This window comes from Vicugna pacos, chromosome X (assembly GCF_048564905.1).
Source record: "Vicugna pacos chromosome X, VicPac4, whole genome shotgun sequence".
Classification (NCBI taxonomy): domain Eukaryota; kingdom Metazoa; phylum Chordata; class Mammalia; order Artiodactyla; family Camelidae; genus Vicugna; species Vicugna pacos.
In genome coordinates, this window is record NC_133023.1 from 110,670,299 (window position 1) to 110,697,201 (window position 26,903).

The window sequence follows — 26,903 nt, forward strand, 5'->3', positions numbered from 1 at the left end:
GATGACTGCTAAGAGGTGGGGAATCTATCCCCTTGCCTTCCTCCTATAGTCAGGGAAACCTGACTGGGTCAACACAGGGAAGCACTTGTGGATGGACAGGACTCCCTATTTGAGCCTGTGGTAGGAGGGACAGAGGGCACAGTCCAGGCCAAGCTCTGGGTGGAGGTGGCAGGACACAGACTGGTGCAGATTAAGATGACCAATGGCAGAATCTAGTAGCAGTGTTCTGAATATTCTGCACTGGAGAACAGAAAAACAGAGATGACTTAGCCATGGAAGACGATCATCCTGGCCCCAGGAGTATGGCCAAATCTTATTCTCATGAGAAATGGGAGAGCATGGAGAAGATCTAGATTTGGGCAGATAAGCCATCTTTCTAAGTACAGCCACCATCGGCACCATCCATTGTAGACCCACATAGCTCTGAGGTTGGCTGTTGAAGTTCTGAGTGGGAGATCAGGAAGGAATTGTCCAAGCCCTTGACGGAATCTAATGGAGGGGGAACGCCCACCCAGGAGGAAGCAGGAAGCCAACAGCCGGACCCTTTAGCTCTGATTCACAGCGCCTGGTGGATATCTTCTGACCGTAGCACTTTATAGACAACCCAGTAGAAGATGTTGAAGATGAGGAAAGTGAAAGGGAAGACAGCTCGGGAGATGGTGTCAATTCTCTTGGCCTGGTCCACGTAGAGTTTTCGCATGGTTTCTCCTTCCTTTAGAAGAGGGGCTGGAGGTTGGGGGCTATAAATGCCAGAACCTTCCATTGGACCTCCATCCCTTGCCTGCAGGCAGTGGCCCAGGCCATAGCCACGGAAATAAAAGCGACTTTCTCGGATGATATCTTCCTCCTGGAATTACATGGAAGAAAAAGCAGAATTTGAGGTCACAGCTCTAAGGCAGAGGACTAGAGACCAGGCCCCACATAGAGATCTCAGGTGATGCTATGCAGACGGGGTGGCTGGGTATACAGGCCCATTGCATGCTTTTTAATGGCCACAAAACTACTTATGAGATAGATGTATGCTAAGCAGCTCTACAAAGTACATATAGTATGTGTTTAGATTCCATTTGCAGATAAGCCCTGAGCTTCCTTTTTAAAATGCATAACATCATTTAGAGCCCTCTAAAACCCAGTGAAGTGCCAACTCACTGTGAGAGGGACATCTCAATGTCAAGTTATCTCTGACTGGTAATAAACAGAATAAACAGAACAGTGAAACCTTTAGAAAGCACAGCTGAGATATTGAGACTTGGGAACTTGACTTTAATGACTTTCCCAAGCTGCAGAAATAATTCTCCTTGTACACGGTATCTTTTAAAAAATGTTTATCTCGACTCAAAGCTGAAAATTCCCAAAGTTTTAAATAACCTAGTTGGTATCCAAATTAGGGTAAAAATGATTACGCTATTGCAGATACGTGTGCTTCTCTGCAAATCAGCAGGTTTTGACATAGGGGTTGGTACACCTTGAGTAACATTTATTACCCAACGCACATTACATTTGTGTACAATACATGCATTCTGATGAACGCATTAACACTGCAGAGGTAAATTTTATATAAACATTAAGCAATGTAGCAGATGACACGAAGTTCATTTGTCTAGTAAGTGATAGCTGACAATCTTAAGTAGCTATAACACAGCTGAGAGCCAAGAGTTAAGGCCAGAGAAAGAGAGAGGGAGGGAGAGAGAGAGAGAGAGAGAGAAAGAGAAAGAGAATGAACCAAAGCCCCTGAATGATCAGTAGATCTTACTCATATAAGAGCCTTTCAGGGCCCCACTCAGAGCCTATTTACTCTTAGTTTCTATCCAACCCAAACCTGCCTAATCTTGTCTACTTCTAAAGGACACACTGCCATCAGAAGTGGTGGTGGTTCACAGCCTGGAAATTAGAGAGAGGACAAGTATACCAGAACCTAGAAATACTTCATTCAAAGATGGTTATGACTTTTTAAAGTATTGATGTTTACAGGAGTGAAATCTTCGGCTCTCCCAGAAATAACCTGAAGTGAAATGCCCCCTTGTGGGATGATGCCAACTATCTCCTCAGTTTGCCCAGGACTGAGGGCTTCCGGAGACACTGGACTTTCAGTAAAAAACAGAATAAGTACCTGTATATTTAATGGATGTGACAGATAGACATACAGTGTGGATAAAAGTAGGTTTTACACCTACTATGCAGTTAGAAGAACATCATAGGGTCTTTATAATGGGACCTCTGTCACTGTAGTAACCGGCTGCAAAGTGGCTTCATGGATGAGATGTCAATGTGGTGGGTCCCAGTAACTCTGGGTTATTGCAGCACTGGAAGGCCCAGCCTGGCCCTAGGCAGCAGGGCAGACAAGCTCAGGTCAGAGATTTACCAACAGATCCCACCTCTTTCTCTGCTCCCTGTGGGCTCCTAGTACAGACTTGAGAAAGGGCATTGGACTTGCTCACTGCTGTGTCCCAGTGCCTAGCACGGTGCCAGCATCCAGTAAACACCCAGTAGATATCAGTTAAAAGAATGAATGGACTGGTGAGCCACATGCTTCAGAATATGGGACAGGGAATGGCTTTGTTCTCATGAAGCCAGCATCCTCACAGGATCTCCAACTGAAGAGTCTACTCAGAAAAGAATCTTAGTGACAAAGTGCTTGGCAGGAAAAAACCATCACTCCCTGCCCCACCCCCGCACAGTGGCCTGATGCCCTTCAGCCTTCAGAAAGAGTGGCACCTCTGGTCTAGGAAAGAATGTCCTTAGGTCTGCCCACTGGAGAGCTGAGCTACCCACTCCTTCATTGTGCTAGTCTCTGTGGAGAGAGTTGTACACATGTAGGTCAGAGGCAATTCGCTCTTGTGGTTGTGCTTCGATGTTGAGTCTGTGTAGTGGGGTGGCCTCAGCTCTTTCCTCAAGGTTATTTACATAACATGGGTCACCTCAGGCCTTGGCTTACCTCCCTATATCCTGTCAATTATTTTCACACTGTTCCTACCTCAGAGGTTGTGCTGGACCCATTTTAGAGATGAAGAATCAGAGGCCAAGGAAACATCTCCCAAGTAAGTGAAAAGGGCGGGGGTAAAGAAAATGATTTTCTCTTTTGCTTTCTAGTTCAGGGTTCCCCAGACCTTGTGTTCCCTGCGGCTCATCCTCATCCCCTCAGCTCTCCAGCGAGAGGATACAAGCATGGAATATATTTGTTTGCAAAAAGCCTTGAAAGAGAAAATTGACTCCAATTGCTCTTTCTGTGTCGCCAGATCTCATTATTTCCCCTTTTCTCCAATCACAGTAAATCTAAAGGGAATTATTTGGAAATATTTCTCAGGCAAAAGCTATTTCACATGGGAGAGAAAATATGGCAGAGAGAGTAAGCCACCCTTGGCTCTTTTTGATTTTGACATATTGTACCCCATTGTAGTTGAAGGAGCAAAGATGAATGACCTAAAATCCAAGGGCGGGAGTCCTGGATTTGGGTATTACCTATTTAGACCAAATTCTGAGGGGTGTGTGTGTGTGTGTGTGTGTGTGTGTGTGTGTGTGTGTGTTTTGGAGGGGAGGGACAATGGAGACAAACATCACTTTCTGGCTTCCACGACTGTTGAAATAGAATGTTTTTTATGTCAGCTATCTATAGGGGAGGAGGGCTGGGGCACTAGAGAGGGAAGATATTCCCAAACTAAGCTGAGAAGGGAAGGCAGAGTGTGGGAGAGGGGGTGTGGAGACGGGACAAAGGGATAGATATTGAGTGATATATATTGAAGTGAAGAGAGGAGACTCGAAACCGGGGAAGGGTCTTGGGGGATGGAAAGAGGCAAGGTGGGTTCTGGAGCCAAGCCCCTGAGTGCTCTTGGCAGTATTTTGAAATTTCTTCCTTTTCTCAAGTTATTCCATCGATAATGGAAAGGCTTTTTCTCTGTCCGGCTGGCAAGAGAGCCCTCGCCAATCAATCTGCCAAGGTTGGTGAGCTGGGCTCCACGGCCGCTGTGTCCAGACCCTGGTGCGAGGGCCTGTTGAGGTTAAAAAAAGGAGAAACAGACCCTTCCCTGTGAAGCCGATAGACTAGCAAGGAAGACAAAGCAGAAATGTCTGGAAAAAGATTAAACTATTTTAGACCGTGACGTGGAAGGAGACCACCATGCAGTGGAGATGGATGGTTGAGGAGAGATTAAAGGAAAACAAGATGAAGTCTGGAGCTGGGCGAACAGCCCCTAGCATGCTCCTAAATTGCTCTTGTCTAAGGGATCCCTGAAAATCATATGGATTCTCTCTCTCCCTAAAGAGGGCTCTTCTCAGACTGAAAACTGACTTCTCTAGCTGGAACAGCAGGGCCCAGGGTGTTTCTAGAAATGGATTAACCCTGCATCAACTTTTTCAGCCTGCTCGGTGACCTCCAGGATTCTGCTACATTTCTTCCTGGATAGCAAGGGGTTTAGGAAACCCGAAAAGGGACAGGACTAATGGCCTAGGTTTTGGTTTTCAGGCTTTATTTACATTCCTAATAAGCCATGCACACATTTAGGTAGGATCCAGGTGCCTAAGCAGAGCCCAGGCTGCTGTTATAACTTTGCAGTGATTGAGCACTGGTTATGACAGACTTCATTATGAGATCAGGACCAAGCTATACATGCCCAGGAGGGGATAGGCTGTGGGCAGTTGGGGGTTGGAGAGGTGCGGGCAAGGGGGTGGGACAAGTGTCAACCTGGAGTAGCTCTACAGTAACTGCAGCAGTCTTCTGTTGCTGGGACACTCACGCAGGCAATTTAGCTGGCAAAAGGACTCTGGAACTGGTTGGCAGCCTGCTCTTCTTTTCTGAGGTGGGTATTAAGAAGGCATCAAGACCAAAACCCCTATGAAGATGATTTTGATATCTGCAGGCAGGTTTGATACAGCTAAAGAGCGAGTGGGGGACCGTTAGTTTAGAAAAGACTGCTTCTACTTTTCTTGCCCTTCTGCCAAGACCATCTATTTTTTTTTTTCTAACCCTCAGCATCAAATGGGAAAGGCTTTTAGGTCCCTTGAAGAATCAATTACTCCTACTCAAGGAGATGCAGTTGTGGATAGATCCACTAGAGGGCGAGTTTCCCAAGCCCTAACTAAAGGACTGAAGCTGGGCGATGATAAATTCTGACAAACCACTAGAGACAGGAGCCCTGCCCCTCGGCAGAAAGGGACCTTAGCAAGGGATGTGAAATCCCAGCGATAACTTGAGAGGTATTTTTAGTGTGATATGTGGTAGGGGTACCGCGGGAGCAGCTGAAGTGGGAGGTTGGGGTGTTAGGAAGGGCAAAGAGCCTTAGGGCTAGAGTGGCCCCGACAGGCTAGAACCAGTGGGCTCAGATAGATCTTTGTTTCTTCTTCCTCCAGATGTCATATGTACTTGCCCCTTGGCTTTAGAGCCTCCAGATTAGGCAGAAAACAAGGAACTGGAGCTCAAGTCCAACCAGAACTCTGTCTGTTGATTAAGCGACCAGTATGTAGCTCAGCAAAAGGTTTTAGCTTTGCTCATAATTGGGCACTTGCTTCTGTGAGAGTGGCCCAGGCACCTCTGTTGTCATGACAACGTACCTAGCACCTAGTGTCTGGGCAGTAGGGGAAGGGGAGGAGCTGCCTCTGTTGTCATGACGACAAGATCCCTAATCTATTTCCCCAGGTGATCATTTTACTGTAGGAGAAATGGGGTTAGCAGACAACAGTGAGGGAGAAGAACAGCTCATGCCCAACAACTCTGATGAACCCAATGAAGATCAAGGCGAAGAAATCCAACAGCCAGAAGAGGCAAGTGATGGTTTTTCAATTCCAGCTTCGTTATGGGGACCCTTTTAGAATGCTCCCCTAGAAAGGCACCAATGCCTGACTCTTGAATTCTTAACTACCAATCAGTTTATGACAACTTGGGGTACCTTCTTCCTGGGTGGGAGGAGAGCCAGGAGCAACCACTACTACTTCTCAAAGCAATCTCATGTTAACTGGCTTGATGAGGTTCTAATAATGGCTAGTATTTTTCAGTGCTTACTATGTGCTGGGCACTGCCCATGCTCTTAATCACTCTCCTAGACTGCCCTACAGAAATTAATGTCCCATTAGACAGATAAAGAAATGGAATCAGAAGTTAAAATACTTAGCTTCTTCGTGACCAGCCTGGGACTAGAACCCAGGGTTCCTGATTGCCTGTCTAGTCTTTGCAGCCCAGGTCAAGTCTTGGTTTGTGGGAGGAGGAGGAGGGAGGAAGGAGCCCAAAGGAGGGAGGAAGTGGGCCCCTCCCTAGTTATACTCACCATACGTTGGCGCCTCTGCCTTCTTCGAAGTCGCATGAATTCCTTATGCTGACGGGAGACAAAATTGACAGCAGCGTATTCCAGCAGGGCAGCGAACACAAAGAGCAGGCACACGGCCATCCAGATGTCGATTGCCTTCACGTAGGACACCTGCAACATCCGCCAATGGAGCAGTCAGCCTTCTTGGAGTCCTCCCATGGCCATTCCAGTGGGTTGCCAGCCCATATCAACTGCCTGCTGTTCTTCAGTTTTATCCTGAATTTCTTCTGGTTTTTAAAGAAGCTTTTCATGATATGTCCCATTGTCTGAGGGCCTATGCCAAAGAGATCGGGCTACCCACCATCCTTCTCTCTGCCCTCTCCACCCTCCACTTCTATCTGCCTTTTCTCCCTCCACTTCTTTTCCTTTCTTTCTTCCTTCCTTCAGGACTTCTGCTTCTGCTTATTATTCTTTTCATTCTTCTTCTGATTCTTTTCTTTCAGTAAACAGCAATGAACATGAAGCCTGCATTTGTTTGCTCTCTGTTACCTCCTAGGGTCATCACAGCTACGGTGGTAACTGGGCAGGATTCATGGTTCTCCAGTGAGACACAGGAGGACCTTGAGGCCTGGAGGGGAGAAGTCTTAGTCTGACCCGGTGGGAAGATGGCACTAGGGGGAGATCCTGGGCTTTCAGTTCAGTGGTGCTGCCGTCTACATAGGCTGCAGTCTCAGTGTCAGACCAGGAGTCCATTCCTTTCTTTCCTCCACCCCTATTCTTCCTTTGACCCTGTGACTCTTTGTAAGAGGCCCTGGTGAGGATTTGAGCTCAGTGGTGAGTGGGGGCCTCATCTCTCACAATGAAGAGCAAAGCAGGGCAGGGATCCCAATGGAGAGCCATCCTCCCCCTGCTCCAGATGCTTCTCTAACTTCAAAGCACTATTGGCTTCTGCCTATCTGGTCCCTAGTGCTCTCCTTTACTACCTGCCTTGGTAGCCTGTAAGTACAGTCAGCCTTCCGTAGCCGTGGGTTCTGCCTCGAGAATACAGAGGGCCAAATGTAAGGGACTTGAGCATCTGCTGACTTGGGTATCTGCAGGGGGTCCTGGAACCAATCCCCTGTGAGTATAAGGGACAACTGTACTTTTCTCTCCCATTTCCCTTGTGAGGATTGAATGCTCACCTCTCCTGAAACAGGGTCGTGGCTGGGTGGGACCAGAAGAGTGGCTAGAACTCAGGTTTTTGATGGCCTTTCACTTCCTCAACCACATCGACTCCCTACATAAGTTTTGCACAGCTGAGCTCACCCTGGGGGGCTCCCCAGCAGGAGTAGTATTCATGACAGGCAACCTCTTTCACCAGCCTCTGCTATGTTGGACAGTGAGGGTGTTGCAGACTCTAGGTAAGGAGCAGGTCTCACTAGAGAAATCTTCCATCTCAGTGGTTCTTAGCCAGGGATGACTTTCCCAGCCCCCAAACACCAGGGGCATTTCACAATGTTTGGAGACATTTTTGGTCACACAATTTTGGGGTGGTGCTGGCAACTGGTATCTAGTGAGTAGAGGCCAGGGACGCTGCTAAACATCTTACAATGCACAGGATCCCCTCCATACTTGCACAACAAAGAAAAATAATCTCACCCAAAATGACAGTACTGCTACGATTGAGAAACCCTGCTCTATTTCTTTTAAGGCAACTCCACTGAGATGGTAGTGGTGGGTTGCTAGGCAACCCTGATTGAGCATCCTTTGGTGTTTCCAGTTTGTCACCTACTAAGAGGGCATCCTATTTCATTCACCATCTCCCAGTCCCACTGTGCCCCCAGGGATGTTGAGTAAGTGCTATGAAAATCCATAATGAGATAATGACAAGGGACGTCCATGAAGGGCTTTGGACCATCAAAAGAAAAGAACACCTTAAGCAGCAGGAAGAAAGTCTTGTTAACAATAAATGTGTCAATAATGCACCTTAAATTTCTCTAGAATCCATCCACTCACTATCCTCGCTCATCTGAAGAACTGTTACAGTTTCCTAAACGATCTCCCTGCATCTATGCTTGCCACCTCCAATCTGTTCTCCAAACAGTAGCCAGAGTTTTGTTTCCAAACTGTATGTATGATCATATCGCTTCTCTGCTTACAACCCTTCAGTAGCTCTCCATTACCTTACGATACAGTCAGTGCTTCCCTTGGCATGACACGTAGTCCCTGTCAACTTCTTCAGCCTCATCCCACCCCTTGCAATCCATGACCGTGCTGAACAATTTCAATAGTCTCCCAAAGAAGTAATCTTGCTCTCTCTATCTCTCCTTTACCTTGATAACTTTTACTGAAACATTCACTATACCATGTCCTCTGAGACATCATCCCTAATCATCCCAGTATGGGTTGGTTGCCCCTCCTGTATGTGCTCTGGTTACCTACACCTTCTTAGCATCCATCAAAGAGACCTGGTCGATTCCTTCAGTAGACTGTGAGCTCTTCAATGGCAGGGACTTCTGTTGTGTTCACTGTTCTATCCCCCGTGCCTAGCTGAGTGCCTGGCACACAGTAACTATCTTTTGAATCAATGAATACATGGATGATTTAGCAATGTATTTGTCTCTGCTGACTTCTGTTTGCTCTCTTGGCTCTCCTTCTTACTACCTGCCCCAAGAGCTGTGAGCCATTTAGATGACAGATTTGGAAAGAATTGGGTCCCTCCTCTCTGCTGCAACTTTAGGTCTCATCCGTCAGTCTCTGGTAGAAAATTCAGCTTACCCTTCCATTATGCACTAAGCCACCTGCAGTTTGTGTAGATCAAGAGCCTGGCAGAGAGACAGCGATAGGTGCCTTCGGAAGCCTTCATAAAGGCAAAGAAGGAGTGGCTTCCGGGAACGTGGGGAATGGCCATCCCAGCTGAGTTCCCTTACAAAGTGAGTCTCTGCTTCTCTCATCCTGGACACTAGGGTTATATTGTGGGTGGGGTTGCTGTGGCTTTCAGGAGCCCCTGACCTGGCCCCACCTCTTTACTTGGGGCGCCCATGAAATCTAATGTTGCACAAACTCGGGAATGAGCAGAAGCCCCCTGACTTAGTCCCTGGCTCCGTGGGGCTGGCCAACAAAGCTATTTAATTCGGAATGCATGCCTACATATTTTGCCACTGGCCAATGAGGCTAAGAGAAGGTCATCAAAATTTGATGAGAAGGAACCAAATACTGCAACACCCCACCCCCGCCAAACCAGAAAACAAAACAACCCTCCAACAAAGTCCATTTTTTCCATATAAGGAAACGAAGTGATTCCTGGGAGCGGATGGACCATGCTTGCTAACAAGCGGGGACTGGAGGAAGACGTTTCACTGGCAGGAATAAGGCATAAATTGCAGCACCTTCCTGATCTAGAAAGGAATTTTCCTTCTTGTGTGGCAGCGGCACTAAACTAGGGCAGGGTTCCTAGGTCTGAACGACTTTCCTGTCTCTCAGCTTCACACAAGGCTACTACGACAACATCGCCGTCACAGCCCCACCTGGCCCTGTGGCCCTTGCCTAAGCCCAGTCTGCCTCTCAGAGCCTCTTCAATATCCTTGCCCATTTAGGAAACACATTTACAGGCATACCTCAGAGAGATTGTGGGTTTAGTTCCAGATCACTGCAATAAAGCAGATATTGCAATAAAGCGAGTCACACGAACTTTTTGGTTTCCCAGTGCACATAAAAGTTACGTTTACACTATACTGCAGTCTATTCAGTGTGCTCCAGCATTATGTCTTAAAAAAACAATGCGCTTGCCTTAATTAAAAAATACTTTATTGCTAAAAAATGCTGACTGTCATCTGACAATGCAGGGTTGCTACAAACCTTCAATCTGTAAAAAACAAAATCAAAAAACCAACGCAGTATCTGCAAAGCACGATAAAGCAAGGTGCAATAAAACGAAGTATGCCTGTATAGGGAATGCCCCCTGACAACTTCACCTGCAACACTTAATCTTAATCTGAGTTTTGTCACTGTTTATCCATAGCGGGCTTTGGACTACCTCAAAGGTTTCCTGGTGGCTCAAAAATAATTGCGGACACCACCATCTGCTTTAGGCCTAGGTCCCCCACCCCGTTCTTTCCAACTAAACACCTAATAATTAAAACAATAGCTAACATTTTTTGAGCGGTTCTTATGTGTCAAACACTGTTCTCTGTATGAATACATTATCTGATTTATTTCTTGCAATAACCCTATGGAAGAGGTAAGATTTTTATTCCCATGTTACAGGTGAGGAGATTTGAGAGGTTAAGGAATTTACCTAAGGTCACCATCAGTAAAGGATGAGGCTGGGACTTAAATACAAATCTGACTCTAATCCCCTACTCTTAACCACTACACCCTCCACCATAAAGTAAATCTGTAAATTCACCATGGATGTCCAGATTACCCCCTGTTGCAGTCCCTGGTGAAAGTCTTCTTAGGAATAAACACTGGGAGATGAGAGATCACAGAGCCTGGTTTCAACATCAAAACAGAGCAAGAGAGAATGTGTTCACGATAAGATCCACAAAACCTGTGTTGTTTTTGTTCCCTGTTATTTCTCCATGGCCTAGTACAGTTCCTGGTATATAGTACTTGCTCAATAAATCTTTATTGAATGAATGAATGAATGAGCTTGCTCCCTGATTTTCTCAGAGTCTTGCTGACTGTAAGGACACTGAGGTGATGATCTCTAACTTCTGTAATATGAAGACACGAGGCAGGGAGAACCTGGGCCCAGTCCCATCAGCACAATGTCTGCATCATCAAAATACTGCCAGGCCCCAGACAATCAGAGACCACTGACTTTAATTGCTATTTGCTACCTCAAGGTTTTCTCTCCCCTATAAGAGTGGACACTGTCCCTAGAGCTCTGTGAAACAGTACCCAATTTCTGACATAGCAAGAAAAGGATGTCAGTTTAAAATCCTTGTATTTCTTTGATTGTTTCTTATGAGGCATGATCTTGAGAAGGTCGTTCTACCTCTCTAGGCTGCATTGCTCTCCTCTGTAACATGAGTGAGTGGGACTTCCTACTTGCTAAGGGTCTTTTGATTTTGGACACGCTAGAATTTCCTGCTGAAAGTCAAAGTAAGTCAGGCACTGTCTCTACTCGTTCCCTAGCCAGACAGCAGCTGCAACCCTGGCTTCTACACAGTTAGCAATATTATTAGCAGTATGTTCTGTGGGAAGAGAATGCAGCCACCTGCTCTGGCACAATGGCTCTTCTCTACCTTAAATCCAAGGAGAATAGGGAGCAGGAGGGAATGGGATGAATGGGAAATGGGGAGCTCTACGGAAAGCAAGTTCCCTTGCATGTCTCTTCACCTTAGGCAAAGAGGCCCGGGAGCCAGAGCTCTGAGTTGTCATGGTGAGCACGGTGGTGATGCCTAGGCCCACTCGGGCAGGGGCCGCATCCATGTTGATCCAGAAGGAGACCCAGGACAGGATGACGATGAGTAGGCTGGGGATATACATCTGAATCAGATAGTAGCCCATCTGTCGTTCCAGGTGAAACTTTACCTCGATGCAGGTGAATTTCCCTGCAAGGAAAGAGGTCAGGGATCAGGCCCCAGGTCCCCAGCCTGCCGGAGCCTGAGAGGCAGGACTAGGGCAGCCCTATCTCTGTGGGCCAGCCTCTGGGCATCTAAGCTGGGCCAATAAATGAGCCTTTCAAAATGGCCCCAGGGAGCGCCAGATGTCTCAAGGAAGCTCTCAGAGCTGCCATCAAGGACTTGACCTCTTGCTCCCAGCATTCTTAGTTTGCACCAGAAGGCCTTCCCCTTGACAACTTTGCAAGAGGATTAAGAGTGGGAGGGCTCCAGAGCCAGACTGTATGGCTTTGAATCCTGAACTTTCCACTTACTAGCTGTGTGACCTCAGGTGAAACACCTAAGCTTTTAAAGCTTCAGTTTCCTTGCCTGTAAAATAGAGTAATAACAATAGCATCTCCCTCGCTGGGCAATGGTAGGAATTAAATGAGATAATGTATTAGAGGTGTTGAGCACATAGGCAGCTGGTACTATCATCACTGTTACCAAAGTGATGAGCTTAGATGCCACTCAAATCTCAGCCTGGCTTGAGCATGCTGGTACCCCCTGAAACTCGGGCAACGACTCACTGAAATGAACACTGCCTGTGTCTTAAGCAAGTAAGAAGAGCCGGACAGCAAACATCTGGAAACAGTGTCTAACAGAGACCAGCTCTGGACTGTGCGCAGCGGGTTCCCAGAGAGCATCTGGCACCCGCAGTCTCTGCCACCAACAAAAAGTGCATGGCCCCGGGCACATGGACCGATGCTCGCCTCCTCTGCCAGCTGTCTTCACTTTACCCTGCTTTCCATGCCCCAAGGCTAAGAAAACACTAGCTCAGAGCTTCTCCCAGCAGCAGAGGCTTAGGACAACCAAAGCAAAAGGCAGACACTATAGATATTATTATTTTATTCTGGCCTACGCTTGCTCTTAGCAGGACTGTCTGACTCCAGAAGGCTAGTGATTTCATCAATGACTGATTATGGCTTTGACATGCTGTTCGATGCTGTGATCTCCTACTCTTTCCCGAGCCTACCCCACCTCACCCCACCCTGGGTTTCTTGCCGTGACATGTTTTTGCTCGGTTTCCGTATTTTCTTTCCTTCTTTCCTTTTTTTGTTCTCTTGTAATAGCCATTTTGCTTTCAATAACAAAATGAACACTTGTTTAAGTAGAAAAAAAGTGAGAAGTAGAAAAGGAAGAATAATATTCATAAACTAATGTTTATTAAGCCCCGAGTAAGTGCCCTGACTTTATATAGTTTATCTCATTTAAATCCCATAGCAACACTTTGGGGTGGGTAAAATTATTATTTCCCATTTTACAGGTAGGGATACTGAGGCTCAAAGGGATTCAGTTAGGTTTCTCATGGACAGCCAACTAGTGTGAATGGTGGAGCCAGAATTCAAACTCAGCTCTATCTGACTCCAAATTTTTTGCTCTCATCCCTTACATCACACTGCTTTAGAAACACTGTGCTATTTCCTTCCAGGATTTTTAAACACATGATTTTGTACCATAATAGAATCATTCTGTGTATACAACTTCAAATCTTAGCCTTTTCCACCTGTACTTTCCCATGCTGTTATAAGCACCTTGCAAGCATCCTCTTGAATGTCTGGATAATATTCCACCAAGTAGATGCGCTATGTAATTTGCTTAACTTCTCCCCTTGTTGGTGGATATTTAGAACAGTTCCAAGTTTTTGCTAGTATAAAAGTCTAAAGTCAATATGATAGTTTGGGCTATATCCTTATAATAAATTCCAAAGAGTAGAATTCCCAGATCAATAGGTAAGGAAAAAAAATTAGCTTCTAGACTAAAATTTCTTATTGTGCCCCTGGACCACCTGCATCAGAATCTTCAGGAAGCTTATTCAAACACACATTTCTGGACCTCACTCCAAGTGCGTGTAATCAGAATCTCTGAGAGGTAGAACCCAGGAATCAATAGTCTAACAGGCTCTCCAGGGAAATATGCACATCAAGGTTTGAGAACCACTGATCTATATACAAATTGCCAGCTTTTTTTTCCTAAAAGAGTTTATACCAATTTACACTCCCCCCAGCATTTTCTAAGTTCAATGGCTCATTCCTCTCCCCATTCCCTGCACCCCCACGTACACGAACACATATATTTATAGGGTGCACCCAGAGCACATCAGCACATAGTAGAAGGAACCCAGGAGCTCCCCTCATCAGCTTGTAGCCTCTATCTCAGGGTCATAGCTCTTCACAGCCAAATTGCCAGGGCAAATGAGAAACCAGCAGTGATCAGGGAAGCTGTAGGGGGCAGATGCTCAGGCTGGAAAAGTAGCTCCTCTCCATTTCCTGGCTCCACTTTCCTTTCCTTTCCTTTTTATATTTATTTATATTTATTTGCTTATGTATTTAATGGAGGTACTGGGGATTGAGCCCAGAACCTCGTGCATGCTAAGCACGTTTTCTACCACTGAGCTATACCCACCCACCCACCCTCCCTCTTGGCCCACTTTTCACGCCTGGGAAACCAAGCCCATTCATGAGAGTTGGGCAGTGGGGGCAGTGGTAGGATGTGTGGATGGGAAGCCCACTGGTGCCCTGAATTCTATTCTCTCCTGGTTCAGTGCAACCATGGACCACTCCCAGATATTGATTCTCCACCTTCGATACAAAGTTGGTCCCCGGACAGGTGGAACACTCCTGCCACTCACTGGCGCAGGCCCATTTGTTCTGCAGCGTGTGATAGGGACAGGACCATGGGCTTTAGACAGATCTGGATTCAAATTCTAAATCAGCCATTTACCAACTGTGTGACTTGGGCTATTGGTTTAACTTCTTAGAGCCTCAGTCTTCCCTTTCTGAAAAAATGGGGCTGACCATCCCTACCATGATGCGATAAGACACACGAAGTTACTTAGCACCACATCTGGCATGGACTGGACCTTAGGTAGAAGCTGGCTGCCTGGCCCTTTTCCCTCCCATCTAGAGGCCCTCGTGTGACCCACAGCTGGTAATAACTCTGGGTTTTTACCTGTGTTGTAGTGCTTGGTACAATAGCCTAGATCCTTCTCATCCCGTAGGATAAACTGGGGCAGAGTCAGCCCTTCTGCCACTTGGACAGCAGGAGCATCTTCCAGCCATTCAAACACGAGGTCATTCATGGTATAGCCAACTGAAAGTGACAAAGATGGCAGAGAGCTGCAGACTGTGGGTGTCGGGTGGGGGTAGGGAGAGGGTTAGAACTGGCAAAAAAAGAACATATGAGGGATAAAGCCTGGGTTTTTGGTGCTTCATGCTCATCTTCAAGAGGAAACCCTTTTTTGAAGAGGGTACTTGGTCAGTCATCTCATGGACCCAGCCTAAGTGGGTAAATCAGAAAGATTCCAGACTCCTCTTCTACCTAGTTCTCAAGCTTTAGCAATGCCCCAAGAGAAATGATCCTGGCAGACCTAGAAAGCACGTCAAAAGGGTTGGAAAAATATTAAGGAACCCAGCTGGGAACCTCCTGCCCCATCTCAAACCCAGGGGAGGAAGCATGTGTACCGACCACATGTCTTGAGCTGAGCCAGCCTCTGAGCCGGGGCTTTTGCCATCGCACTCTAGGGAGGAAAGAGCTATTTATACCCTGCCGGTTGTGCATGGGACAATGTGCATACCACAGACTCCTGGCCAGGGCCCTGAACTGGGGCGAATTGAGAGTTAACATCTGAAAATGCCAAGTTGCTTGCAGATAGCTAGAAGTTTGTGAAGGCTCTTGCCACAGAGATGACTATATTCACATAGGTCAGGTAGAAATGGGAGCAGGGACACCAAGGCTCACAGATGTCCAGTGTAGGGCCTCTGCCCTGAGGAATTTTGTGACTTTGAGTAAGTCACTTCCCCTTCTGTAAAATGCCCCACCTACTTTTCAGAATCGTTATGACGAGGTGATGAGCACCTGGATGTGAACGTGGTTTATGAACTCTACAAAGCTGACCACACGGGACACATCCTACCCACCGCTGTTCTATGCTGGAAGCAAGCCTGATAAGCCTTCTTCTCTGAGGAGCTAATGGATGACTCCTGAGCTCACAGTCTCACTTGCCCAGGAGATGGTAAAGGAGAGGACATAGGTCCAGTCTTGTCATCCTTTAGCTTCTCTGCACTTGGGGCACCCCCTGCAGACTGACCCCCCTGCCTTTGATAGCCCTCGGCTGACCTCGTTCCCCTGGGCACTGTCCTATGCCCAGGACTGTCCTCTCCCACCTCTCTACAAAGGTTATCTGCATTCGTGAGGAATCAGTTTTCAGAGACTTCCCCTGCCCTGCCAACTCTGGATTTTTATAGGCATCTTGAGTGCCTTGACTCAGGGGAAGTAAAGGTAGAGGCATCTCTTTGGGCAGAGGAGGTACCCCTCAAATAGCCCCCCACAACCAGCACAAGCACATTTGTATGTAAGGCTGGCACCTTCCCACTCCCCGGCCCTGTGGGGCAGCCAGACCAGCCGAGAGTGTGGGGATGGGAAGCCACGCTGGGCTGGGTGTTGGCGAGCCTTGGCTTCTAGTCTCACCTGTGCCAAGAACCGACTGTGAGTGCTTGGGGAAGTCCGTCCCCACTCTGGGCTCCTCTTTGCCTGTCTGGAATATCATGGGATGGGGTTAACTAGCTGGCATCTCAGGCCTCATTCTGTGGCTCTCTAGGGACACTTACAGCTCTCCAGCTGCATTGTGCAGGTCTGGATGTCCATGGGGAAGTTCTTGAGGTCCATCGGGCAGGACAAAATGAGTGTCAGCCTGGCAGGGACGGTAAAAAAGAAGTGACATCAGCTTACTGGGGCTCAGCACAGCCCAGGGGATCCTTCTCCCACCCCTCAGCCTCTATCCGGCTTCTTCCCCTTGATCTGAATTCTCTTGGCTGCCCACCAGTGGCACCTGATACTGTAGAGCACGTTCCCATTCTTGAAGATGCGCAGTAACTTGTTGTCCGTGGTCACCTCGTGGAAGTTGGCCCCTTTCTCGTTGGCAAAGAACAGGTCTGGCTTCCAAATCGAGTCCAGCATGGAGGGATCGAGGTCTAGTGAGTCATCGGGATATTCTCGGTAGGCCAGGCGGGGGTCATTCCACTGCTGTCGCAGGAAGACGTTCACCCGGTAGTCCTGGGAGTGGGGAGAGGTGGGCCCATCAGAGGCAGTGCTATTCCGGGGGCCTAGCAAGCCTACCTGGGCAGAAGGGCCACGAGGTGGAAATGCTGGGAACACATCTCAGGGGCAGTGGGCATTTTCCACTGGAGAAGGAGCCTGCCTTGGGCTGATATGGCAAAGGTGGGGAGGGAAAAGACACTTATGAAGCACTTACTATGTGCCAGGCCCTCTGCTAAGTGCTTTCTTTATGTTCATTATCTCACTGAAATCTCATGCCAACCTGAGAGGAAGGTGCTGTTATGATCCCCATTTTACAGATAAGGAAACTGAGACAAAGAGATTTAAGTAACACATAGCTATTAGATGGTAGAGTCAGGGTTTGAATGCAGGTTTGTCTGATTTCAAAGCCTGTGCTCTGCACCAAGCTACCTCCCAAATTTGAACATCTGCTGCTTAGGCTAGACTGCCTTGAGCCACTAAAACCTGGGGCCGGGGAAAGATCCTCTCAGTGACCAACTTCAGACATCCCATGGCTTTAGCCATGACCATGAAACAGACAGAGGACAGCAGAGGGAGGAAAGGCTTGCTATCTGGTGAGTTTCTCCCACTCCCACTAGAATGAAAGAGGGGAACAGGGAGATGCTTTACCATGGTCGTCTCGGTGACGGAGCCAAAACTGTTGATGAAGATGTTGCAGGTCACATTCACAGGTGGGCCTAAGGGTAGCAAAGCACAGCCATATTGGCAGGGCATTCCAGGAATCTGGGAGAAGTTTCCAAGACTCTCTCCCTGAGCTTGAGGCCAGGGCACTGCTGGGAGAAGGCAGTGCCCGACACACAGGACCATCCATGGGCAAGGGGGAGGGGACGCTCCTTCTGAGCTATGACAGCCAGCCCTGGACCTCCAGCCTCCTGTCCCTGAGGCAGGCAGGCAATAGGGGCCGGCTTAGTAGTGTGTCCCCAAAAGGAGTAGGGAGGGAGGGGTTTTGGTAGGATGAATGCTTCTTACCTTTAAAATTGGGCCGAATCCGGGCATCATATCCAGATGTCCGCCCCATAAGCTTGTCCAGAAAATCCGAGGGGGACATGGGCTGGAACCCCTTGGTTCCAGATTTGACTTCCTCTTTTGCCAAAGCCACCCTGGACAGGAGAGATAAAGAATTAATAACTGAGATCAGTTGTATCCTGCTTTTATCGCAGATCCTCTCCTTCCCTGATCCCACCCACCGCCGGCTGGTCTCTCCATCAGGCAGGAAGATAGGAGATGGGTTTCTGGGTGCCCATTTGCAAAATGAGAAAACCAGAACAGAAGCCAACATACTCACTAGTTAGTCCTAGAAAACTGCTTTCACATACATTAGATCTTTTTGCCCTCCTAATTCTCAGTGTGATGGGGGCGAGAACTGTTATTTCCATTTTACAGGTGAGAAAATGGAGGCTTCCAAAGGAGGAGTAATCTGTGGGACTGTAAGTTGTTGTAACCACTGTGGAAAACAGTATGGAATTTCCTCAAAATATTAAAAGTAGAATTATTGTATAATTCAGCAATTCTACTTCTGGATATTTATCCAAATGAAATGAGATGCCTGTGTTCAAGAGCAATCTATACCCTCATGTTCATAACGGTATCATTTGCAATAGCTAAGACATGGAAACCACCCAAAAGTTCCCCAACAGATGAATGGATAAAGGAAATGTGGAAATATATATACACACACACACACACATACATACATACACACAATGGAATGTCATTTAGCCATAAAAAAGAATGAGAATTTGCCATTTGCAGCAACATGGGTGGACTTGGAGGGCATTATGCTAACTGAAATAAGTCAAAGACAAATACCATATGATCTCATTTATATGTGGAATCTATTAAATAAATAAATAAATAGATGGATGGATAGATAGATTGATCAACCAACCAATCAACCAGAAGAGGAGTGACTTGCCTGAAGTCTCACAGCTGTCACAGGTGAGTGACACATGTCCCAGGATCAGGACTCAAACCCAAGGCTGAGGCCTCATCCAGGATTCTTTCTGAAGTTGCTTTGAACACACTCAAAGAAGAGTGACAGAAATAATGTGGTTGTGGCAATATTTTGCACACATGGCTTAGCCAAGGACAATCTCCATCCCTGAGAGTTGGTTTCAGTTGCTTGGCCTTTGTGCTGACCCCTCAGAGGCTAGGACCCAGATTCTGCAGAGGGCGGCTTGGCTTCTCGTGTTTGCTCCAGCAGGAAGCTATGTCCTGAGCTGGACCTCAGTTCAAGGTTGTGGCAGCTGCGGGCAGGTAAATTCGCTTTGGCAATACAATAGGCCGTGGAAAGCAGGGCTCTGGGAGCCCAGGCGAGCATCCCAGTAGGGTGGCCATGCTATACAGGTCAACTCCCATTTTTCTCCCTAACAGCTTGATTTTGAGGAAGGGGCCAGAGGGCTTTGGCCTGGCCTCAAGGCCTACCCCCTTCTCCCCTGTCAAATTTCCCTTTAAGAACAGCCAAGGTCCTTTCACGTACCTGCTTGTCTGCTTACCAGTCAAAAGCTAGAGACCAAGAGCTCAGCAAGGGCTTGAAGGCAGGGGTGAGGATCAGGGCGCTGTGCAGGCTGGCCTCCTGGCTGGGCCCTGTGCCTCCTGCTCCGTCCTGCCATCGTCACTGTGTCAGGCACCAGGCCTAGCTCCCATGCTGCCACCAAGGCTGCTTCAGTGTTAGGGCTGGGAGGCTGGGGTGACCACTGGCCTTCTAGGTCTAAGTCTCCTTTAGGCCAGTGGGCTCCTTTTTCCCAGTAAATCTTTGTACCTACCGGTAACTGATAGAATAATAAAAATCGCTGAGGCACCATGCTAAACCTAACTGCTTGATCTAGTAGAGTTCTCACATCAACCCTCTCAATAAGTACTATTATTATCCTTATTATACAAGTGAGGAGACTGAGGCTCTGCAGGGTGAACCGACTTGTTCATGATCGTGGTAAAGTCGAGATTCCAACCCAGAGCTGTTGACTTCAAAACTAAGTCCATTTACTGCAATATCATGATGCGAGCAGCCCAGGGTGGGTTGCCAAGGAACCAGATTGGGGGAAGGTCAGTGGCAGCTGCACCCTGACCCCTAGAGGCCTGCTTCCTTGAATCCCCTGAGCAGGAGGGCGCTCCTACCCTGGAGACAGAGGCCACCTCGGCCCTGAGCTAAGGCTGCCAGAACAGGCGGCCTAAGCAGGCTCTGAACATCCAAGGAGGCGGGTGGTGGAGCTGGAACAGGCAGAAGCCCGTGGCTTCACCATGGGGCGTCCACAGTGGCCAGGTGCTACTGCTGGGCATTTGCCACCCGTCTGCTGGGAGGCCATGTGGTCCTGCACATGGAGCAACCAGACCCTTGCCACCACCCTCAGCACTCCCTCTCTGGTCACCTCTCCAGGGAGCCCCAGCCCCAGGACCCTGGGACGGGCAGTGGGTTCAGCCGCCCTGGGCCCCCGCCCCCGTCGCAGCCCCTCTCTTCTGGGGCTACCTCCTCTGCGGACCTGAGAGCAGTGTCACTGTGTGTGCGGCCTCTCCTTCCTCCCTTTCATTCCTGGAAAGTTCCAAACACTGGCAGGACTCAGGAGGTTCCAGAGCTGACAGTCTTTCTCACAGAAGGTCCTGGGGTGGGGGAGGGGGAGAACTCTGATTCTGTTCCTGGTCCCTGGGTGACCTTGGCCAGGTCACCCCCCACCTTCTCTAGTCCTCAGTTTCCTGATGTACAAGAAAAGACTTGGATTCAAGACTTCCTAAGGGCCCGCCTGGCTCTAACCACCCAAGTGGGAAGGCTGCCACCGAAGCCTGGGCCTTGAGGCAGCCTCCCCTCCAGCAGGGCCAGCAAGCACCAGCTGGGTGCCCCCTTCTGCATTCCCCTCTCAACTCCGGCTGAGCTGCTATTCCACTTTGGGCTGCTTTTCACTCTTAAGAAGTTTATCCTCTCCCCACCCCCTACTTCATCCCTGCCAGCTTGCCCTGTAACGTGTCTGCCAGCAGTGAGGCAGGAGGGCCCTCAGAGGCAAACAGTCCAGGTGTGCTCTTTGAACAAAGAGGAGGAGGAGGACAATATTGCAGTGGCACTCACCCCCTCCACCTTGGGAGCCACTCTTATGACTGGTTCAGCCCAAGCCACAGCCATCTTTCCTCCTCGGCTCACCCTGTCCACCTAGATTGGTTCCTGGTCTAATGAGGAAGTGAGGATGGGTTGGGAGGGCCGTTTACAGGCAGCCCAAAGCATGACTTGCCCCCCGGTCTAGGAAATGACAGCCACTTAGTACCCCTTCGGGGATAGTGAGGAGCCAGGCGCACCGGGGCAGGGCAGGGTAACTGCAGAGGGCCAAGGTTTGATTAACCCAGCTTCATTCTGATGAGGTTTTGGGCAAATCTCTGCTCCTTGAAGCCTCTTGCATGGGCAGCTGGCCAATGTTGGTGTCATTTTTAAGGATTTGAGGAGTGTGTGGCCAAGCTGGTAGGGAGATTGGGTTGGATGGCAGGACAGATGGCTTCCGTTCCGTTCTGTTCTGTTCCGGGGCTCGCTGCCTAGCCCCTACCCTGACCCAGGAAGCTCTCACCCATGCAGAAGCCTTCTGGCTGGCTCTGGGGCCGTGGCATCCCGCATGAAAATCTCCTGGTCCTGGCTTGAGGAGGCCACGTCCTCCCCTGGAGCCTTCCAGACTGTGGGCTTTTTGCAAACTTCGAGGAAACTGTGCCAGAGGCCCCTGCTGCCCACCGGCCAGTGATTGCATGCACCTCCTCCTCATCCCCACTCAGCTCACCTGAGGAGGACCTGCCCCGGCAGGGTCCAGAGGAGAAGGAAGGAGAGGGTGGCTGGAACGAGAGTGGTCATTCCGCGGGGACCCGGAGTCCTTCTCAGCCGGGCTGCCAAGGTGAGAGGGGATATCCTGGTGGCGGGAAAGCCCAAAGTACAAAGCCTTCCTCCTACTTGGGAGCCTTGCAAGGAACTGGAGTGGGGGGCCCGGAGCGAGGAGTTGCGCGCTCTGTCCTCTTCTGCTCTCTTCTCCTCTGCCCTGTCGTTACCAGTCAGGGGCCAGAACTATTCCCCTGGAAGTGATCTGGACACAGAGAACCCTACCGGCTCACCCGGGGGCTCCGGAGGGCCTCAGCCAGCCTGCCCTGCCCGGGAGCTGAAGGAGATTCTCTCTGGGCAGCAATCACTCTCCAAACCCTGGAGAGTCTTGGAGGGGAGGGAGGAGGGAGACTGTAGGAAGATGTTTCTCTCCCTCCCGCTTCCCCGCCAGATGCACCCTCCGAAAGCAGCAATTTAAAGGCACAGTCGCCAGCAGCTGGAGTGGGCTTTGGAGCATCCGTGTGTACTGGGGAGGAGCTTGGGCTGCTGCTGCCGCCTGGAGAGGGCCGGAGGTGTTCTGTCCAGCTTCTAACTCTCCAGCTGGAGGAGTGCACGCAGGCTGCCCTGCTTCCCCCTTCTCCTCAGCAGTTTCCCTTTTAGCCTGGAGCCAAGCTGGGGCCGAACTGTAAAGTCCTAATGGTTTGTATAAGGGGTGAAAAAGACCTGAGAGGGTTTAGGCGGAGCCATTGGGTATTCTCCAGCTGACAGCTTCAGGGCTGGGAGGAGGCGAGGAGGAGGCTGAGGGCAGGGGCGGCTTTTCCTCCACCCTCTGGATTGATATGAGGGGGCTGGATGACGCAGAGGAACTTTGGAGTCCTTCTCATATGTGGTCTGCCTGCCTGTCAGTCTGTCCGTGTCCGTCTGTCTGTCTGTCTGCCTGCCGCAGCTCCTTGTAGCTGCGCATCCTCTTTCCTGTCTGCTTCCCTCCCTCAGGTCATCTCGGTGGGCTTGGTTGGCCCTCCATAGCTCTCCAAACACCCTTTCCCCAGCCCAGCTAGACTGTGAGGAGGAATAAGTGTCCCCGGCAGGGGAAGGGCAGGCCTGGCACACAGCAGGCTTTGCAAGCTTCAGAGGAGTCAAGGGGGCCAAGAGTAATGACCTAGCAGCCTGCAGCCCTGGATGGAGGAGAGGCAGAGAAATTCGGCCTGTCCTCTCTCTTGCTTCTGCCTATTTGGCTTACAGCATCACAGGTGCCTGAGCAACTCTCTTCCCCTGTCGGACCCTTCTCCGCACTTGCCCAAGCACCACCTGAACTGTTCTGGGACTTCCCGGAGGGCATCACCCCCCTCCCTCCCTCCCTCTCTTTCTATATTTTCTCCCTCTTTCCCTGAAGCTTTCTTCAGTCTATCTTCCCTCCATCTCCCTCTCCCTGCCTTTTCCTTTTCTGTCTCACCTTCTGTCTGTACCCTCCCCCTTCTTTCGCCCTCACTTTCTCTCCATCCCTCTTTTCTCTCTCGACCTCCCCTTTATCTCCATTTTCTCACTCTCTCCTCTGAAATTACGACAGGGAGAAGCCCAAGGCTTTTATTTCTTTTTCAGTGGAAACTTTCACAACAGCTTTTCTGAGTTCCTGTGTGCATCAGTGAGGAGGGGTCGGTGCCACTTTATAGGGGCCAAGCCCAGAGCTGACTGCGGCCCCTCAGTCTCACCAGAGAGGGGTTTGTGAGGACCTCAGTTCTTCTGTGGCGCCCATGTGCTACTCAGAGGGATTAACGACAAAGGCAAGGATGGGTGGAACTTGGGCTGCATCTCCCTTGTGGCTGTGTTCCTATTAAAGAAGAGGAATTTTTAAAGCACAGAGGAAAAGGAAAGAAGATTCTTTTAAAGATTACACACTGAAATGTTGAGGGGGGAGCTGGGATTTTGGAATTGGGATGAGAAACATTATAAGCCTCAAATCACGCTTCTCTGGACAGTAAGCACAAAACACAAAATATTTTCCTAAAAACATCTATAGCAGCCCTTTCACTTGTTTGCCCTCCCTGCTTATTTTCCATAAGCATCAGGAACGGCAAGGAACCAAGCTTGACGGCATGTCTCAGGGCAGAGCTCCAGGCTTGTGAGCTCAGGGGCAGGGGACGGGCAGCAGAGGCACTCGATCCTGTTTGACTCACTGTCTCCGACAAGCCTGATCATGTCCCTTCCTCTGCCTCGACTGTTTCCCATTGCTCTCCAGCTGAAGTTCAAGGAACTGTGTGACTTGGTCACTCTGCTCCTCCGCAGACGCATCTAGAATCCCCTGTGTCCAGCTTCCACATTGTTTCACATACTATTCCCTCTGCCGGAGCAACTCCTTCCTCCACTCTTACCGTTCTAGGCTAAGTTTTGTTGTCATCTTCTCAAGGAAGACTTCTTGAACTGCCTCCGCCCCCGCCTCTCAGGTCTGGGTTAGGAGACCGTCCAATGTGTTCCCACAGGACCCTGGCCTTCCCCTTCACAGCGCCCACCACACTCCGTTACAGTTGCTCGCTGACTTGACTCTCTCCCCACTCCATATACATGGTGAGCTCCCTGAGGGCAGAGACATGAGATCCACCCAATCCCCTGGGGCCCAGTGCAGAGCCCGGCACATTCTAGGCAACTAGTGAACGTTTGTTAAAAGATGCACCCTGGACACCCCGAGATACTTTCCCAAGCCCAGGGCCTCTGCACCTTTCTCTGTCAAACAAGAATGGTAAGTTACACACACACACACAGACACACAGACACACAGACACACAGACACACACACACACACACACACAGAGGGTCAGCAGGAGGTAATGGTAATAAGGAGAAATAAGAAAGTGGTTTTCAGTCCCTTGCCCTTTAGTCTTAAGGCCTCACACTCAAGTCATCCGAGGTTCTTGGCTAATGGAAGGCACAGGCCCTTTCGGACTGGTCCGCTGTTTCAGGTCTCACCCTCTGTGTGTCCTGTGGGATCCCTGAGCGCTGAGAGCACAGTGGGGTCAGCTTCCTGGGAGGAGAGATCCCTTCTAAGGAGAGGCTGCAAGGGTCGGGCTGGCAGGTGGAAGGGATATGACTTTCCTCGGGTGAGGGAAGCCGACTCTTTGGGAGAAGAAGAGAGACCAGAGAGGCAAAGTACTGAATAAACTGCTTCTAGGAGGTGGCAAGAAGCAGGGGAGTTGCCCATTCAAGAGTTCCCTTTACTAACAGGAAGTCACACTTTCTGAAGATGACCTCAGCATCTTCTGGTCTGGGGAGGAGGAGTGACAGTAAGCAAAGTGTTTCTCAGGATGAAAGATATTATTTCATCATGAAAAAACGACTGAGATGCTAAAAATGGATGAAGCACATTTTCATAAATGTTTCATTCCAGGAAAGAGTCTGTCACATTTCAGCCCTATGCAAGGAAAATTACAATTGTGCCCTCCTTACAAGCAGACTTCCTGAAACTGTCTGAGGAGCAGCCTGTCTATGTTGGGATGGGTATTACTGGGTGAATTCAGTGACTTCTAGGGCTGAATTCTGGGGGCAAAGTTGAAGAGTCAATCAGCATTCCTTCCTGGACCTAACTCCCCCATATTGCCTGCCCACTTATAGAAGTAGAAAGTGGTCTGAGGGGTACCTCAAAAAGTCAGATAGTGTCCCCAGTCTGAGAAAACTCTCAAAGCATTAGCTACTTTTCAGAAGCATTGGGGTAAGGAGTTGGGGGCATGTGTGAAATAAAAGACAGACGTCTTTTTAAAAAAATCTGCTGACAAGGACCGGGGCATTTCAGTAGGATCTCCAAGGAGCAAGTCTGCGTCTTTTTGCTGACTGTGAATTTTTCTTTTCGGGGTCATTTTCAACCTCCAAGGATGTGACAGTGTACTGGAAAGTGGGGGCTCAGCTTTTGGTGCTGAGGGAGCACTGCCAGCAGAGGCAGGAAGTCCCTGTGCCCTTCAGACACAGGGAGATAAGTGCCGTGTGTGTGTGGTGGTGGGGCATGAAATTTTCACCATGGTAGTCATGGTGGGAGTCTCATGGCCCTCGACTCAGCTGGAGGAAGGAAGAACAAAATGGCAGATATGTTAGACATGTTCGGTGCTCTCCTAAGACTTGGAGAGTGATTGGTTTATGCCCAATGTTTCCAAGATCAGCCTTTCTTCTTTTATGGACTATTTCAGTCATGGCTTTTGCAGCCAAAGCCTGAGGTATCTGAACTTGGGGGAGCCCCTGGAGAGGTTTACCAAGCTTCTCTCAGTCTTCAAGGACAAATCTGTTGTCAACCACCAGGATAGTACCAGTGAGCAATGGTCCTGCCCCTGTTGCTGGCTCTCTGTTCAGTGCCTGGGGGACAACAGGGAAGCGGGCTCTACGCAGGGACAGTGTGTTGACTAGCACCCAGATATGCACCATTTCTCCTCTGCTAGACCTTCAGAATCATTACGCATCCCATCAGCTACTTGAGAGCAATTCACTAGCTGTGCAGGAGTGTGTCATTAAGGTTTCCACTGAGTTTGCATTGACTCTCCCTGTCTCTTGGCTCTCATAACTCTGAAACATTCTTTTCTGGGGCTGATAGGACCACGTCACGCCTGTCCTCAAAAGTAAATTGGTTTTTGCTGGTGATCATGCTTGTGAATATCTTATTTCACTCATTTGGCGAATGTGATATCCATGATGTGTAAGGTGTGAAATCCTGACATGACATAAGTTTGGAAAGATCAATAAATATTTCCTGCGTGGAATGTATCGCATTCCCACTAATTCATGAATGCCCTTATTTATTGAGTGGAAATCATATGCCAGACGTTCTAGGTGCTGTAGCTACAACAGTGAACAAAGCAGATGAAGTCCACGCCCTCACGTAGCTTACATTCTAGTGGGGTAATGATGTGATTCCCTCCCAGAGAAGGTTCTGCCAGGCTCATCAGCAGTGCCCCAGGGCCTGAGTACCTCTTAAAGCATTTGAGCTGGGCATTTATTACATGGCCTAGAAAAAAGAGAGATGACTTTTCAGGAGACAGGAATAAGCTTCACTTCTAGCTATTCCAGAATCTGTCTGCTAGTCACATCACAACAGGTCATCCCCTGCTAGACACCCTCTGAAGAAGCTTATCCTCCAATAATCCAACCCTAAACAGAATATACATCCCTTGAGCATCTCTGGTGGTGCATACATATTTGTCTGTGACCACTCATAAGCACCTCCCTCACTAGGAGAGTTAAGGGGGTTAA

General features: G+C 49.0%; 1 protein-coding gene across 1 annotated transcript; it reads right to left on the minus strand.

The window, feature by feature from the left end:
* Window positions 1-556: 556 nt before the first annotated feature.
* On the minus strand, window positions 557-21,719 carry GLRA4 (glycine receptor alpha 4). The gene is made up of 9 exons (XM_031675287.2): window positions 21,649-21,719; window positions 17,870-18,000; window positions 17,510-17,577; window positions 16,653-16,876; window positions 16,432-16,514; window positions 14,774-14,914; window positions 11,559-11,773; window positions 6,255-6,404; window positions 557-847 (listed from the first exon to the last, which is right to left on the minus strand). The coding sequence occupies exons 1-9, from the start codon at window positions 21,717-21,719 to the stop codon at window positions 557-559; spliced, it is 1,374 nt and encodes a 457-aa protein (XP_031531147.2).
* Between the last annotated feature and the right edge of the window lie 5,184 nt (window positions 21,720-26,903).